The sequence below is a fragment of the Leptinotarsa decemlineata genome, unplaced genomic scaffold, assembly GCF_025532065.1.
Source record: "Leptinotarsa decemlineata unplaced genomic scaffold, Ldec_3_MD MMD2_P_RNA_scaffold_2, whole genome shotgun sequence".
In the NCBI taxonomy this organism is placed as follows: Eukaryota; Metazoa; Arthropoda; class Insecta; order Coleoptera; family Chrysomelidae; genus Leptinotarsa; species Leptinotarsa decemlineata.
Window position 1 is genome coordinate 2551278 of NW_027412529.1, and position 17375 is coordinate 2568652.

General features: G+C 35.6%; 1 protein-coding gene across 11 annotated transcripts in view; it reads right to left on the reverse strand.

Annotated features, from left to right (window-relative positions):
- The window catches only part of Obsc (Obscurin), a 167813-nt gene that overhangs the window by 74497 nt on the left and 75941 nt on the right, over positions 1-17375 (reverse strand). For 10 of the 11 annotated variants that reach the window (XM_023161616.2, XM_023161613.2, XM_023161617.2 and 7 more), the window contains 5 exons: positions 16214-16729; positions 12102-12353; positions 7101-7242; positions 6750-6934; positions 3482-3911 (listed from right to left, as the gene is read on the reverse strand). In XM_023161616.2, coding sequence (XP_023017384.2) covers positions 3482-3911; positions 6750-6934; positions 7101-7242; positions 12102-12353; positions 16214-16729 — 1525 coding nt within the window. The remainder of the gene's footprint in view (positions 1-3481; positions 3912-6749; positions 6935-7100; positions 7243-12101; positions 12354-16213; positions 16730-17375) is intronic. The other variant, XM_023161615.2, reaches the window with a different exon arrangement.

Genomic DNA, 17375 nt, shown 5'->3' on the forward strand with positions numbered 1-17375 from the left:
TGAGTGATATTTCTGTTATTGGGTATGTTTGAATAAACTGTTTATACGGGTATTATTTACAATTATGAATTCTTTTGTATTTTTTTATACTTTAAAAATGTGGTATTTATCTTTATTTCAAGGGAAGCATGTTATACAGTTTTGGAGCGAAATAGTAGACTGAACGTTGGGTATGATTTTTTTGTAAAGGGGTATATCAATGGATAAATTATGTACATTTCTGCTGTACTTTGTATTTGCCTTAGAGTAATTGATATTGTTTGAGTATATCCATATAAGAACTGGTGTGCATACAAACTTCTTATATCAAGCAGATTAGTTTCAGAATAGAGTTTTTTTGTATCAAATTGTCTGTTTTTTTTTAACATTATTTTTAAAACTGTATGCTGGAGCACCTGTACAATATTTAGCACATTTGTTTGAAGGTGATTGACAATGTTTCATGATGAATTTCACTAGTTCGGACTTCCATTATCTACTATATAAAATGATTTGAAATCCCTGAAACAAGTAAAAAAGGATAATTTAAAATGGATATCATCTCTCGGAGGAATCAGTCCAGTCATCACCCGAAGACGAATGTAGATACCAACAATCGAAACGTCGTGAACTAACGTGACTTGGAATCTCTACACTTTTTTATTATTTTCTTTCTTCATTCCTTTAATTTTTATTTATGCAATTATAATATTTTTACTTATAGGTTATTTCACTATCATTTCATTTCAGGTTTATTGTTGCTTAATATAATTGTTATTTTCAGCTATTCTCTTTAATTATTCTTTTTTACTTGTTTCAGGGATTTCAAATCATTTTATATAGTAGACAATGGAAGTCCGAAACAGTGAAATGAAAATGGACAGCTGAAAATAACAATTATATTGAGCAACAATAAACCTGAAATGAAATGATAGTGAAATAACCTACAAGTAAAAATATAATAATTGAATGAATAAAAATAAAGGAATGAAAAAAGAAAATAATAAAAAGTGTAGAGATTCCAAGTCACGTTAGTTCACGACGTTTCGATTGTTGGTATCTACAATCGTCTTCGGGTGATGACTGGACTGATTCCTCCGAGAGATGACTATTCATAGGTTGTTGAAATACTTTCACTTATCTCTGCTTTCCATTTTCCGCTTCACTGATTCCGTGAGAGATGACCGTTTTGGCGAGAGTTGGCCATTTTTCGTTTGATGATGGGTTTCCATATGTTTCGTATTTCTACGCTGGCCTGGCTGAATACGTTGTTGGACAACATGTATGCGGCTTCCTTGAATTTTCTCCTAAACCAATGTTCCTCTCTGTGCAAGATCTTAGCTTGGGACCACTCGATGTTGTGTTGATAGGTCCAAACATGGTCTGCTATTCCTGATTTGCTGGTTTCCCTTCGCTGTGTGTGCTTCTTGTGCTCGGCAATGCGAACATTCAATGGCCTCTTAGTTTCACCAATATAGGATTTTTCGCACTCACAGGGTATCCGGTAAATGCAATTCTTGAAATCGCAGTCCGCGTTTGGGGGCCTGGTTTTCGTGAGGCTGCTACGGATAGTGTTACCGGATCTGAAACAGGTTCTGATGTTGTACTTGGAACCAATTCTTCTTATCCTCTCCGACAATCCTCTGAAGTAGGGAAGTGCAAGCAATGGTTGTAACGGCTTCTCTTCCTTGCGAGGCTCCTGCTGTCTTTTAGACGAAGTCTTTTCTACCATCGCTTTGGAGTATCCATTCCGCTGAAGATCATTTTTGATGATGTGTAGTTTCTTCTCGAGACCTTCCTTTGTATTACAGAGACAGCAGGAGCCTCGCAAGGAAGAGAAGTTGTCACAACCAGTGCTTGCACTTCCCTACATCAGAGGATTATCGGAGAGGATAAGAAGAATTGGTTCCAAGTACAACATCAGAACCTGCTTCAGATCCGGTAACACTATCCGTAGCAGCCTCACGAAAACCAGGCCCCCAAACGCGGACTGCGATTCCAAGAATTGCATTTACCGGATACCCTGTGAGTGCGGAAAATCCTATATTGGTGAAACTAAGACGCCATTGAATGTTCGTATTGCCGAGCACAAGAAGCACACACAGCGAGGGGAAACCAGGAATAGCAGACCATGTTTGGACACATCAACACAACATTGAGTGGTCTCAAACTGAGATCTTGCACAGAGAGGAACATTGGTTTAGGAGAAAATTCAAGGAAGCCGCATACATGTTGTCCAACAACGTATTCAGCCAGGCAAGCGTAAAAATACGAAACATATGGAAACCCATCATCAAACGAAAAATGGCCAACTCCCGCCAAAACGGTCATCTCTCACGGAATCAGTGAAGCGGAAAATGGAAAGCAGGGATGAGTGAAAGTATTTCAACGACCTATAAATAGTCATCTCTCGGAGGAATCAGTCCAGTCATCACCCGAAGACGATTGTAGATACCAACAATCGAAACGTCGTGAACTAACGTGACTTGGAATTTCTACACTTTTTATTATTTCTTTCTTTCATTCCTTTATTTTTATTTATTCAATTATTATATTTTTACTTGTAGATTATTTCACTATCATTTCATTTCAGGTTCATTGTTGCTTAATATAATTGTTATTTTCAGCTATTCATTTTTAATTATTCTTCTTTACTTGTTTCAGGGATTTCAAATCATTTTATATAGTAGACAATGGAAGTCCGAACTAGTGAAATTTAGCACATTTTCAAACATTCCACCAAACACTGTGATACAATATCGTATAACTGACTCAACAAGAGATTTGTAAACAATAATTAAGCTTTTTTTTGTGAGTATATCCCTGAGGTCATACATTTTATAGCTAAGATGTCTGAGTCTTTTTACTATATATTGCAAATGTTCATCCCATCTCAGATGTTGGTACAATATGGACCAACATGGAAAAACTTCTTTGACAAATGGTTCGAACGAATGCAAAAGTTTAGCGATCATTCAAGGAATATTTCGAAAAACAATAACGACATTTTCATCAAGAAATGCTTGTTATAATTTGCTATTCCTGAAATATAAATAGTACCCTATGGACATTACACAACATTAAAACATGTATTGAACAGAAGTCATTTCTTGTGGGGAATCAATTAATATGCTCAGATTTTTCCAATTCTGAGGACGGAGGCAGATTTCAGCGGTCAAAACGTTGAGATTGATTTTATTTATGTTAGGCAAAATTATTAAATACAAGTTACTGATGAATATAACTTTTTTTTGTGAAAAATACTTTAATTTCATGAAGTAACTTATTGCGTTGAACTAAAAAGTTTGACCTTTCTACATGTGAATAAGTTTCAAATGTTTTCAGAAAATTTTGAAAATTTACTCAATAAGGAAATCGGACTGTAATTTTTTAAATCTCCGGCACTTTCACATGCAGTTCTGACTGATTTTAGAGAACTTCTGCTTAAAACAGAGCAACAACAATTTGTAAAATGAGGTAATGAAATATCAGTTTCACTCACTTGTGTTTTTTAGTTGACTCAATCGTCTTCCCCTCATGCTTGAATGTAATATTCGGTTTGGGGTAGCCCTTCACCTGCAGCTCCAACATGGCGGATCCTCCCACGTTGACGATGGGGTCCTTCTTGATAACGATAAGCGTAGGCTTCTCTGGTTCTCTGAACAGCTGGTTAACGGTTCCGTGGACAGTCAGCTCTGCGCTGCAGCTGATGTGGCCTCTGGAGGTTTGAGCCACGCAAGTGTAGAGACCCACGTCATCGGGCCGAACCTTCTGGAAGACCAAAGCGAGAGAGTCTTCGTCATCGCCCATGAGGACTTTGAATCGTTCCTCTGGCTCGAAGGGCACTCCGTCTTTCTTCCAGTGGAAAACGGGTTTTTCTCCGGGTGGGAGGGTTTCTCCTTCCGGCATATCATCGAATACGTGCTTGTTTTCTGGAAGGAACATCAGTTGTGTCATTAATTCAGATAGAATGAATATAGTTAGAAAAACTAAAAAACACGCTTTTGAAGAACATCGAACTGAAAAGTAAAAAAAAAAAATAATTAAGCTTAAAACAATAACGAACCAAAAATGCCAAAGCGCCCACGCTAGAAATTATACTTAAAAAAGGAAAATTATTTTCCACAAATGAATTATATCGTAAAGCTAACGTAATGAATACTAAACAAATTTATATATACCACTGTATTCAATGGATGATGAAAACCAAAACCTACACATATACTAGTCATTCCTACAACACGAGGTCTATTTCTAATAATCTAGTGTCTGTTCCATTTTACAAAAAGTCTTTACCACAACGATTCATAACTATATATATATATATATATATATATATATATATATATATATATATATATATATATATAAATAGATAAGTACTCTTTGATCATTCCCATATTGATTTCAATTTAAGAGCCACCGGTATACAGCTGTTTCAGCCTATTGGGCATCGTCAGTACCAGGCAGGCGGTCCTCGATTGAAGACAAAGTGAGGAAAAACCAAGAAAGTACTTGATAAAAATAGCTGCGTAAACGCAAGCGAAACATAAGTGGAACCACCTATTGGTGTGACACCCAAGTCAACGTGCCAAGTTTTATGTCAGTGTTGGTGGTTTGACCAATCAACCGACAACTGCGGTAGCAGAAATTTGGGAAGCTAACCTGAAATGCCATCGGAAAACGAATCCACATGTTCCTAGAAATGATATGAAATCTAGAAAGGTTAATGCAGAAAAGCTGCTGGAAAATAATTCCATGAAAATCAAAAATTATACTTATTTTTGATTTGGGTATTTCAGTCAATATCTGCGGGCTATGGAAATACTATTTTTTGTTATTCAAGCTTTCGAAAAGTATATTTTTCTCCTTTATCAAGAATATCTACAAAATGAAGATCATGTGAACATTATACAGCAATAGATATGTTACAAAAACTCACCAAAGTTAGTATAAAATATAAAAAAGGTATACAAATCCAAACATAAAACGAAAAGTCAAATGCAAAATTTGACGTTGAAAATTTTGTTACAGCACCAGAGAAAATGTGATTATTATAATATTAACACATATAGTGAGTGAAAAATTATTCGTAATATGATTTATCAAAAGTTAAAATAATTTAAACAAAAAATCAGAAATACAAAATTTAAGTCAAATTTACAATTATATTTTAACTTTTGATAAATAAAATTTAACAAATAATTTCAATATCATATTACGAATAATTTTTTACTCACTATATGTGTTAATATTATAATAATCACATTTTCTCTGGTGCTGTAACAAAATTTTCAACGTCAAATTTTGCATTTGACTTTTCGTTTTATGTTTGGATTTATATACCTTTTTTATATTTTATACTAACTTTGGTGAATTTTTGTAACATATCTATTGCTGTATAATGTTCACATGATCTTTATTTTGTAGATATTCTTGATAAAGGAGAAAAATACACTTTCCGAAAGCTTGAATAACAAAAAGTAGTATTTCCATAGCCCGCAGATATTGACTGAAATACCCAAATCAAAAATAATTTATAGTTATATATATATATATATATATATATATATATATATATATATATATATATATATATATATATATACTGTGTAAAACATGTCAATATCACCATACATACATAGTATTGAAACTAATAATCTTCTCTCTCTCTTTCTCTCTCGCTCTACTATTGCAGTTTTTTTTCTTCCATTTTGATTGTGTCTACCAAACAATATTATTTTTAAGGTAGGTATTTATTTAAATTCAATTTAAGATTTTTTTCTTTGTAAAATGACTCTCTAGGACAGAGGGAGTTGTAATACAAGCCATAGGCTTAGACACTGCACCTAGTGCATAAAATCCTATGTGTGTGTGTTACCACACAACCGACTTGTCCACTGGCCTAGTTTACAGTTTCTTCCATGCTCCTTCAGCCTTGTTTCCACGAATCATTTGGTCGTTCCGATGTATACCTTCCCACAAGTGCGATGTTCCCTTGCTGGTGAGGCTTTGTTGCATCTCCTTGGTAGGTTTGAAAACCGGTTTAATGTTGTGTTTCCCTAATAGTTTTCCAATTCTGTATGTGATTCTAGGATATATGGTAGATACACACACGTGCAACCACTTGAGCATTCTCCCTGTTTTGAACCGTGGAACTCTTATCTTGAGGAAGAACTGGAACATCGTCAAGAGACCTTGAGATTGAAACTGAAAATTTCCACGGTTCAAAACGGGGAGGAGGCTCAGATGGTTGCTCTGAGTCACATACAGAATTGAGGGTACCGAATGAGAAAAAAATCACTGATATCTTATTCAGAATGCATAGAAGGAAATATATATTTCAAAATAATAACCTCTCCTAATTACCTACACGGTAGGTTGTGGTAAAAGTCTGTCGCGAAACAACTACTTCCCCGGCTAATACCACGCTGGATATTAAATTACCACACCCTACTGTATAGGTAGTTAGGAGAGATCATTATTTTGAAATATTTATTTTCTTATACGTATGTATCTCTCCTTGATAGTTTTCACTTTTGATTTCTAAATATCAAAACAGTTCTTGAATACATATGAAACTTCACTCGACGTAATAGAAGAGGAAAAAAGTAAGTTCGGAAGTTACGGTCATTTTTTAGATAATCGGTTGCCCGAATATTCGATTTGTTCAAGTCTCTCCTGTCTCAAGCAGTCAGTTTCAGTTTTTCAGTTTCATTGCATCAAGGACCCCATGAATATAACTTTCATTTCAATTATTTTGAACGTACCTGAGACCGTAACGGTGGCTTCAGATGAGGCTTCTCCAAATTTGTTCGTGGCTACACATTTGAAAAGACCTGCGTCAGATTTTTTCACCACAGGGATGACCAGTTCATAGAAACCTCTATCGGAGTGTTCTCTGATGATTTGATAACGTTCATCATTCTCTTGTATTTTCTTTCCCTCTTTGAAGCTGTAAAATCGAGTATTTGTTCAGTATTGTATCCAGGAAAATTATGCCAGTATTCCAGGAATAACTACATCAAAGTTCGGAAACAATTTTGAAGAGTCTAACTGATCGGTTAGTAAATAATCATGCTGATGAAACTTGTATTTTCAGAGGTTGGTAATTTACTTACAATGATACTTCTGGATTAGGTTCTCCTGCAATTTTTACCATAAAACGAAGATATGTGTCTTCCAGTAACTCCGCGTTTTTCATCGAGACCAAAAATTCAGGTTTATCTGTGCTTGCCCGTGTTGTCCGTTCTTCTGTTGTAACTGTAATGAGGTCTTTTAGTTGTGGAAGTACTACATTACTCTAAAACGACACAAACTCCGAGATGGTTACCTCGAAAAAAATTTAATATGGCCAGGGTCTTCTAACAAAAGTTTACGGCAGGTAAAATTCCATTTTTGTTGAACTTTTATGTGACTTCATATACAGGGTGTAACATAAGTACGTTAAAATGTTCAAGTGATGTATTTCTGAGACAATTTTGAGAAAAAAAAGTCTAAAAGTCTATACGAACTTCTGTCCGAAAATGCTACGTTTCTGAGATACGGGGTGTTGAAATTGAATTTTTTTGTTCGCTTTTTTAAGATAACTATCGCAAAAAATAAGTTATTTGCACGAAATTCGATACCCGGTTTTTTTTTGACGTGGGAAATCATAATTTCGTATTCATTTTCATGTAACATCTAGACGGCGCTATTTCAAATTGCCCTAACTTTTTTGACAGTAAACTTTTGGTACTTTTCATGAAAAAACCTAATTCCCACACCTTTTCCAGGTAAAAAAGGTACACTTCCTCAACAACGCTGGTGGTGATCGTTTTAGAAATATTTAAAATTTTCTATATCGATGCATATTACTTTATAGCCAAATTTGATTTCAATAATTTTTGTCACTCTCCGCTTGCAAATTAAGGTAATTAAATCGAGTAGGCTATGAAAGTTTGTTTATAAAAATAGAAGTTCGCTGTCACATTTTCAACTATTAATTGACAAATTCACAGTTCGGAGTTTATAAAGGGTTTTTTTGGTACCATGACCGACTTTACGGATGCTGAAATGGCTGATATGGTTTTTGCATACGGCTTGGCTGACGGAAATTCAAGCGAGGTCAGACGCATCTATCAGGAAAGGTATCCCCAACGCGTGACTCCTTGTGCAGCGACATTTGCGAATCTTTTCCGGCGACTTTCTGAATCTGGAAGCTTTGAAACAAATTCTGCAGTAGGACGGCCACGGACTACACGAACTGTAGATTTGGAGGAGGCGGTTCTCGAAGTAATTAGTGAACATCCAGAGACAAGTACAAGAAAAATTAGTCAAACTTTAAATGTGACTCACATGACAGTTTACAGAATTTTAAAGGAACAGCCATTATATCCTTATCATATTTAGCGTGCCCAGGCACTTACGCTACGTGATTTCCAACCACGTATCGAATTTGCTCAATGGCTTTAAAGAAAAACAACATCCGCAAATTTTATCGGAAATCCTCTTCACAGATGAGGCTAATTTTTCAAAAAATGGTATCATGAACTCTCATAACAACCACATCTGGCGGAACATAATCCACATGCGATAACGCAAACTCATTTCCAAGACAGATTCTCTTTTAATGTATGGGTAGGCATAATTGGGGATCATTTAATTGGGCCCTATTTTCTCCCCTTACGTTTGAATGGTGATGCTTACCTAGATTTTTTTGAACACGAGCTTCCCCAACTTATGTGATAGCAAGAAATTTTTCAGACGTAGCATATCCCCAACGATGGATAGGAAGAAGAGACACTGAGCATTGGCCCCCGAGGTCACCAGACCTCAATGCCGTCGTTTTTCTTTTGAGTACATCTAAAATCACTAGTTTATGCTAGCCCCATTGAAAACGAGGAAATGTTGAGGGATCGCATTATAGCTTGCTGCAAAACGATAAGAAACACTCCGGGCATTTTTCAACGGGTGCGGAATTCTTTGATGAGGAGAGCAGAAGCTTGTATTACTGTTGGGGGTCGTCACTCTGAAGAGATGTTGTTAAAGTTGTTTCGTTCAATTTTTATATGTTTATTTTCCCAATAAATAACATAGTACTTCTTCGAATTGTTTTTAATTTGGATTGAATAAGCAGTTCGATAATGCTCAGTTTAGAAGAAGTCTGTACGGGTATTCTGCGTATAAAGTTTGATGAAAATAACTTCACTTAGCGCCCTAGGAGCTAAGTAATATGCATCGATATAGAAAATTGTAAATATCTCGTAAACGATCACCTCCAGCGTTGTTGAGGAGGTGTACTTTTTTTTACTTGGAAAAGGTGTGGGAATTAGGTGTTTTCATGAAAAGTACCAAAAGTTCACTGTCAAAAAAGTTAGGCAATTTGAAATAAATAATGACAGCGCCCGCAGCGCCCTCTAGATGTTACATGAAAATTAATACGAAATTATGATTTCCCACGTCAAAAAAACTCTGGGTACTGAATGTCGTGCATATAACTTACTTTTTGCAAGAGTTATTTTCAAAAAGCGAACAAAAAAATTCAATTTCAATACCCCGCATCTCCTAAACGGAGCATTTTCGGACACAAGTTCATATAGACTTTTTTTTAAAAATTGTCTCAGGAATACGTCACTTGAATATTTCAACGTACTTATGTTACACCCTGTATAAAATACGATGTGGTTTATTCTAACTGAAAAAGTAGGAACATTTCATATTATCAGTCCCAATGTTTGATGAACTTAGATATTGTTTGTAGAGTATAGGGGGGAATCCCCTAACGCCAAAATGGTTTAGATATGAAATATATACTTTTGGCGACTTAATACCTGGTCACTTAATACCTGACAAAAATTAGTCTCTTAACGTCAGAGAGTTGGCCTGTTGGGCATCGTCAGTACCGGGGCTGAAAGAGCTGTCTACCGGTAGCTTTTGAATTGAAATCAATATGGAAATGATCAAAATAGTACTCATTTGTATATCTTTTGATATACAAATATATATATATATATATATATATATATATATATATATATATATATATATATATATATATATATATATATATATATATATATATATATATATATGAAATCTGAAGTTTTCACGGATAGGAATATGCTGAACTGGTTTTTCCGGGTATTTGATCCGTGTATGTGATATTATCTCTAATTTCACCGACGTTTCGACAAAATCTCATTTGTCATTATCAAGGTGTGCTGTTACGTGTTCAGAAGTTTGTTGACCTTGCTCAACTCACTTCTTACTATAATGGTAAAATGGTATTCGTTACGTGTTCAGAGATAGAGTAGTCCATAAACCCTCTGAAGTTTTCACGGATTTCATATTCAATACCTTAACGGGGAGATGAGGTCAACTAAGAAGAAGAAGAACGCAGGTTAAACTCAACAACATTTAAATAGTAGGTAGTAGAGGGTTTATGGACTACTCTATCTCTGAACACGTAACGAATACCATTTTACATTATAGTAAGAAGTGAGTTGAGCAAGGTCAACAAACTTCTGAACACGTAACAGCACACCTTGATAATGACAAATGAGATTTTGTCGAAACGTCGGTAAAATTAGAGATAATATCATATACACGGATCAAATACCCGGAAAAAACCAGTTCATATATATATATATATATATATATATATATAAATATATATATATATATATAATATATATATTATATATATATATTATATATATATACCAGAAGGTCTGAAAAGTTCGTTGACACAGTTGGCACTTCTGGTATTGAATCTATATGATTTTCAGTTAACCCTAACCTTCAAAAGACACGTGTTTTTGGTGAGAAAAAATACTGTTTTTGGATTTGGAAACCATTTTGTTTTCCTTGTTTCGCAACGAAAACGTTTCATATTTCATAAAATCCTCATTGTACCTATATGGAAAATTGGCAACTCGAGCGATACATTTTTCACAAATATCAATGCTAAATGAACCCAATTGATAATATTACCTCCCATATACATTATTTTTCTATGAGGATGTTCAATATTTCATATGCAGATTTTTTTTTCAATAATGGTGTTAAAATTATCAAGATACAAGCATTATATGGAATTTCATTGAATAAAACTTTGATACTCCATATATACAGGTGAATAATTTTAAAATGACCAATGCAGTAATATCTAAAAATTTCATCCGTAACATTATTTCCTAATCGCATTTGATTTGTAACACCGTATATTGTTTGAAGCATTAGTACGAACGCAACTATATTGAAAATCATTATTTATATCCCGGAAAAACAAAAGAGATTACATTTTTTCAGAAGACAAAAATCGATATTCTCTGCACAAAAAAATCGTTGTACATGGCGCTATTCAGTTGTTTCTAGGGTGAGAAATGTGATATTCAGAAACAATTGAAAACCTATTTCGGTTCGACCGGAAATGAACCCAAGACAAGAATTTTGAGTATAACCCTGTATATTTTTTCAGGTCATTCAATAAAATATGAAAACCTCTTTCCGAAGATATTACACAAGTGACCAATTTTTTTTTAAATGGTATATGTGTCATTTTCTGCTCATTCATTATGGTGGTCATTATTATGAAGTAATCTATGGAAATATGGAAAACAATTTGATGTAGTTGAGAAGCAGAGGCTCATTTGAGAATGGAAATTGAAGAATTAATCAAATCACGAATATTGTATTTGACCTTTTAAAATTTTTACTTCATTTTTCTCAAAAATTTTAGCCGGGAGTCCTATTTTTTTATAACCTCCTGTATCATAGAAATGTCTGACACTATTCGATGAATATTTCTGTGACAGTTGAAATTTGCATTATTTTATTCAGTCAAGAATTCATAAAAAGTACGTATGTTTATTAAGGAAAATATTCATTCAACTAGAAAAATCCTGTTTCAAAATTTACTATATCGCTCATCTTCGTCATCAACAGTTTCGACTTTATGAGGGCTGTACAATAACTTATCAATCCCAGTTTTACGGGGGTGGTACAATAATTAACCAACTAGACTATATATAATATATACGAGGGGTACTCCACAAGTAGGTAGTTGTTAGTAAACACTCCGATGATTAGGTTACATGAGAGGTAGAAAAGAACTCTGAACAAGCGCAAATGCTACTAACGTTCATGCACAACAAGCTGTGCTGAGCACGTGGTCTTCCCGTTCTTGTTCTGCGCCACTGCCGTATAAATCCCCGCGTCTTCTTCCTTCACCTGCTTGATGACCAGCTTGAACTCGTGACCCTTATCGCAAGCCGTGGCCTGAATCCTCCCAGAGAGATTATCGTCTTCGTTGAGAGTTTTGTTGTCCTTCAGCCAGATGAAGGAGTCCGGCTGGGCGCTCAAAGATATTTCGAAGTGAGCGGTTTCTCCAGCTAGTGTTAGAAAAGTAATAATTTGACTACGTGGTTCTGATCATCGAGGTACAACAAAAGTGTTGACTACGTTTGGGTCATTATTATGGAATGGCAAGTATTGTTGAGTGCTATATACGTGCATGGTAATTTGGCAAATAACAGACTGAATAAATGACAACTAATTTGACAGATGTGGCTTCAACGAGATGGCTGCAAGGCCCTATATAACACCAATAGTGCCAGTTTCGCCCTAGTGACATTTGTAGGATATCTTGGGGAAGTCCTAGGAAGTCAAAAAACTGTATTATTTATGTTCCTCAGTGATACTGTTTTTGATTCACTTTCTTCATCTTCTCGACAGAGATGGAACGCCCTGTCTTCCAACATTCCAAGTTTATTTAATTGCTGCCGATGACAGTAGTAGGCCTACAAGATAACGTAGGTCATTCCTGATGTAGGTAGGTCTAGAGTAAGTGGGTCTATTCAACCCTCCACCGCAACCCATAAGGGTTTATTGTGGCTCACACCTACTCACACTCGAAACCGATTAGTTTGTATGGTGAATGGTCTTTGTCAGATGGTGAGAGTACTAATCTGCCGAAGTCAAAGAACCTGATTCGCTCCCCAGCGGGGCAGGCACAAAGTATATGCTCTGCAGTTTCCTCATTTTCCAGACTTTATGTTGCCGTCAGAAATTTACATTGGCAACTGATAAATCAAGCATCTGAATAAAGAGTAGAGAAAGGTGCTGACGTGTTTATCTATTGCACCATTTCAAAGATGGGTGTTGCATAAAGGTTAGGTTAGGTTAGTATATGCTCTGTTGTTTCACAATTTTCCAAAAGTGACACACACTGTCTTCCGACAGTCCATGTCTCTGCATGTGATGATTCCAGTGACGGTGACCTGTAAGAAGGCCTGTTAGACATCGTAGTTCATCTCTACCAACTGTTTGGAATCAAGCTTCGAAGGGTGATAAACGCCTTGGAGTGGGCCAATCCTGGAAGATTCTGCCAGAAGTCCATAACTCTTCTTGCCATCCAGGTGTTCAGTGTTTGTTTGGCAAAGCCCAAAGCGATGTCAATGACAAGTTCTGGTCCAATGAAACCGCTTGTAGCACCCTCCTTTGCAAGAGAGTCAGCAGCTTCATTGCCTTCCAGGCCAGTATGGCCAGGAATCCAGACAGAGACAATCTGTTTGGTCTTCCTATCGAGGAGAGTCTTTTTTGGCAGTTTGCTACCAATGTAGACGTTGCTTGGTAGGAGCCAAGAGCTTCCAACGCCGCTTGACTATCCGAGAATATTTTTATTGACTTGTGAGTGAGGTTGGATTTATCCAATCTCTCCGCACACAATTCAATAGCGTAAATTTCCGCTTGAAATACAGTCGCATAAGTTCCTAGGCAGGTAGATAACTCTGTCGTGGGTCTGCGACTGAAAACACCTGCACCAGAACCGGAAGATTTTTTTGATCCATCTGTGAACCAACAACTATCTGCTCTTAATATTTCCTTCTTCCTTCCTGATGTAGACTAAGGAATGTTAAGTGACATTTTTCAAGCCATGGAATAAACCATTTCTGATAGGATAGGAGTCTGAAACTCTTTTTTTGCGCCCAGGTATCCAATGTTCATTTAGCAAAACTATTTTCATTGTTTTCCATGTATGGTTTCGGTTTCCACTTGAACCAATGACCAGTCATGTCCATTCTGGATTAAGGTTGAATGTGGCAGATCGTAGTTGCTGATGGAGGCATTAAGACTGTTTCTGTGATTTGTATGTTTTTCATCTAGTATCTGTTTCCACAAAGATGTGGAGAAGAAGTATATCTAGAAGGTTTCTCATGGATAGTATCGAATTGGTAAAGATGTCATCGTATATAACAAACAAATTGTTTCCATTCTCCATGTAGGTTTTCTCCAGGTAATTTGAAGAAAACTAGGCAAACTTTTCCAAAAATTTATATAGCATTCAGTGCATACCAAAGTTCTACAAAGTAAAACGTTGAGCTGGTTTCCTCCACTTCATTGAGATCAAGCCTGGAATTTGAGACGTTTCTCCCAGTATCTTTCATTCTAGAATTTGATGTTCCTAAACGTAGTCAACTGCATATGCTACGATGATCAGAACGCACAAGGTGGAGAAAAAGTGAGGAATAGGCCAACAGTGCAGCAAAAAGTTGTGCACCAAAAAAGTGGCGTGCTTAAAAAAATGGTTGGTGATATAGTGTGGTGTCTAACTACTCAACTATCTACAAAGAAGAGAGAGTTAGCATATGTGTGTTATGTTTCGTTTCCGAGAATTCACTGGGAAAAAATGTTAGAAAATCTGATGATACACGCGATGAAGAAAACAGTATAATAATTATGGAAAAATTTAGTGTATTTTCAATTGATTTGGAAAAATATACCTACATATACCGAAGAGGAATGTAAAAATTGTTTTACAAAGTTACAACATAACTCAATACATTTTCATACCAAAATCTGCCTACGCCTTCAGAATTGAATGAAATAAAATTCCACTTGCAGTTTTTCCTTCGATTCGTTCTATTTTCAAACTTTATTGACATATGTCAAAGGAAATTTATCTACTGCGTAGACATAGTTGCAACTTTACATTTTGCTGAGCTTATTATTCCAGTGGTACAGCTGCTATGATTGCAGAAAAATCATAATACCCAGCATTGCTGAGTTACTTCTGTTTCTTCCCTGTTGCAGTTGAAACCTTGGTGTTTGTGGATCTCAAGCTTCTGAATTGTTGAAAGGAATCGGTAAAAAAACTCTATTAATGATAACAGAACCTAGTTACTTTCAATTTGAAGAATTAGTATCGCCATTCAAAGAGGTGATGCCACATTAGTATTGGCTACACTTCCGGCTACTCAAAAATCAGATGAAATATTCCTGAACACACAAATTGAACAACATTTTTTTATTTTATTCAAAATAATGTGAAAAAATTCACCATTTCCTGATTTTCTCAGAAAATGCAGAGAGATATGAACAATTTCTGGAATTATCATCTTCTACCAAACTCAAAAGGTCTGCCATATATCTATTCAATTCAGTTTCAAGCAGTTCAACTTGAAGTTCCTTATCCCGCTCATCCAATGATGGGGAGAATCATTGCCTCCGTGATTAATAAGAATCAAACAGCAATGGTAAACGTAGCATCCTCAGTTACAACAAAATTAGATCAGTGACACATTCTTCAGTTTAAACCTTGGATTTAATGGGTTGAAAATATTGGCGATACCTGTTTCATGAACAGTATTACCAACAATTCATACGTGTCACCAATTTCACCAGAAGCACCTGTCACGGAAGCGACCTCTTTCATGAACAGAAGGAAACAGAGTTGCACCTTCGAGAAACATGAGAGTATGTTTCTTTATTCTGCTGTAACAGTATATGTGGTATTTATTTTTGATATTTGATTTTCTAGCTTTCTTCTGATTTTTTATGTAAACATTATGTGTATAATTATTGTTATGAAGACGTTGGCAGATTTTGGCCTCCGAAGATAGAATCTGTACAATTTATTATTCTTTTTCTTGATATTCAACATCGTTGAATACGGTTATTAAATATTGAAATAGTAAGTGAACTTTTCTCTGTGAAAAATAATTTGGATTAACGTAGAAACTTATCAGGGTGAACTGAAGATTTACCCTTCCTACATTTGCATTAGATTCTTCATTACAATTTTGAATATGTAATCATTTGATAGAAAAAATGAGAGATTTCAGTTTTTGAGGAATCCTAATTTTGACGAATGTTTTGTCTTTGGGTAAACAAGATTTTTTCTCTTGATGCGTGGAGAATAACAGTACTTCTATAAAATCACAGAAATACAACCACAGAAATCTATACTCACGTTCTATACTGGTTCCACGAATGGTTTTGATGAACCTAGGCTTGTTATCAATTTCTAATTCCTCCAGTTTTTGTTCTGCTGATTTTTCCCTTACACTTCGTAAGGTTGCGGAGAGAGTATCATGCGATTCTTCCCCGTGAGAATTGATCTCCCTTCTTACCTCCTCTTTGGACTCAACCTCCTTCTGCTTTTCTCCACGAGAAGCTACCTCTTCATGAGAAGTGACTTCCTTTCGTGTTTCTTCATGTTCTTCTTTTTGTTTTACTTCTGTTTCCTCCTTTGTAGCCTTGGAGAATGACAGCTCAACCTCTTCGGCAGGTTCCACTACTTCTTTAGTGACTTTTTCTTCAACTGAAATTGAAGTTGCAGCCTCTGCATAAGCTTCGGATTTCACTTCTTTTTTGTAACTATGTGAGGATTCTGCAGCGTAGGATTCCGATACGATTGACTTTGAAGCGGAAGATTCTGATTTAATTCCGGATTGCTGGATTACAGTTTCAGATATTTTCACGGATTCTGTGGAAAAAAATAGTTGAGAATGTTTCGTAAAAGTATAATGGATGGATTTTGTAGTGAATCTACAAGGTTATTAAAAATCTTCTGAAAATATATAAACATGTACTTTTCTGTTTGTGAGAGCAGTGGATTTATTTGACTATGGATTCAATTGAAAGCTTAACTTTTTAGTAAAACCAAATGAGTTATGGACAAATGAGAATCTGAATGTCAGTTTACACTTGAGATCCGTAATATAAACCCACTCTAAAAAATATATTCCAATCCGAAATTCAGGGCAAATGACCAATGATTAGCTCGTAATCGGCTCGTGTCTTGTTGGAATCTGCAATGGCATTGGTTGAATGACCATAAACTGCTACAAATGCTCTTTACTGATGCAGATGCGTACACAGATTCAGTGCCAAGTGCATCATCGTTGCATCCATTTTATTGAGTTTAGTTGTGTGAATTTTCAGTGAATTGTTCAAATAATTGTTTGGTCAATTAAATAATATATCCAGGACGCTTCAACACATACAGCTGATGAGACAACAAAAATTTGTTTGTCTCCTGCCTGGCAAATGTCTCATTTTTGCATAAAATCCAAGAAAATTATTTTGAAAGTGTATAGCCATAAGACTCAAGAAAATACCGTGGTACTGAA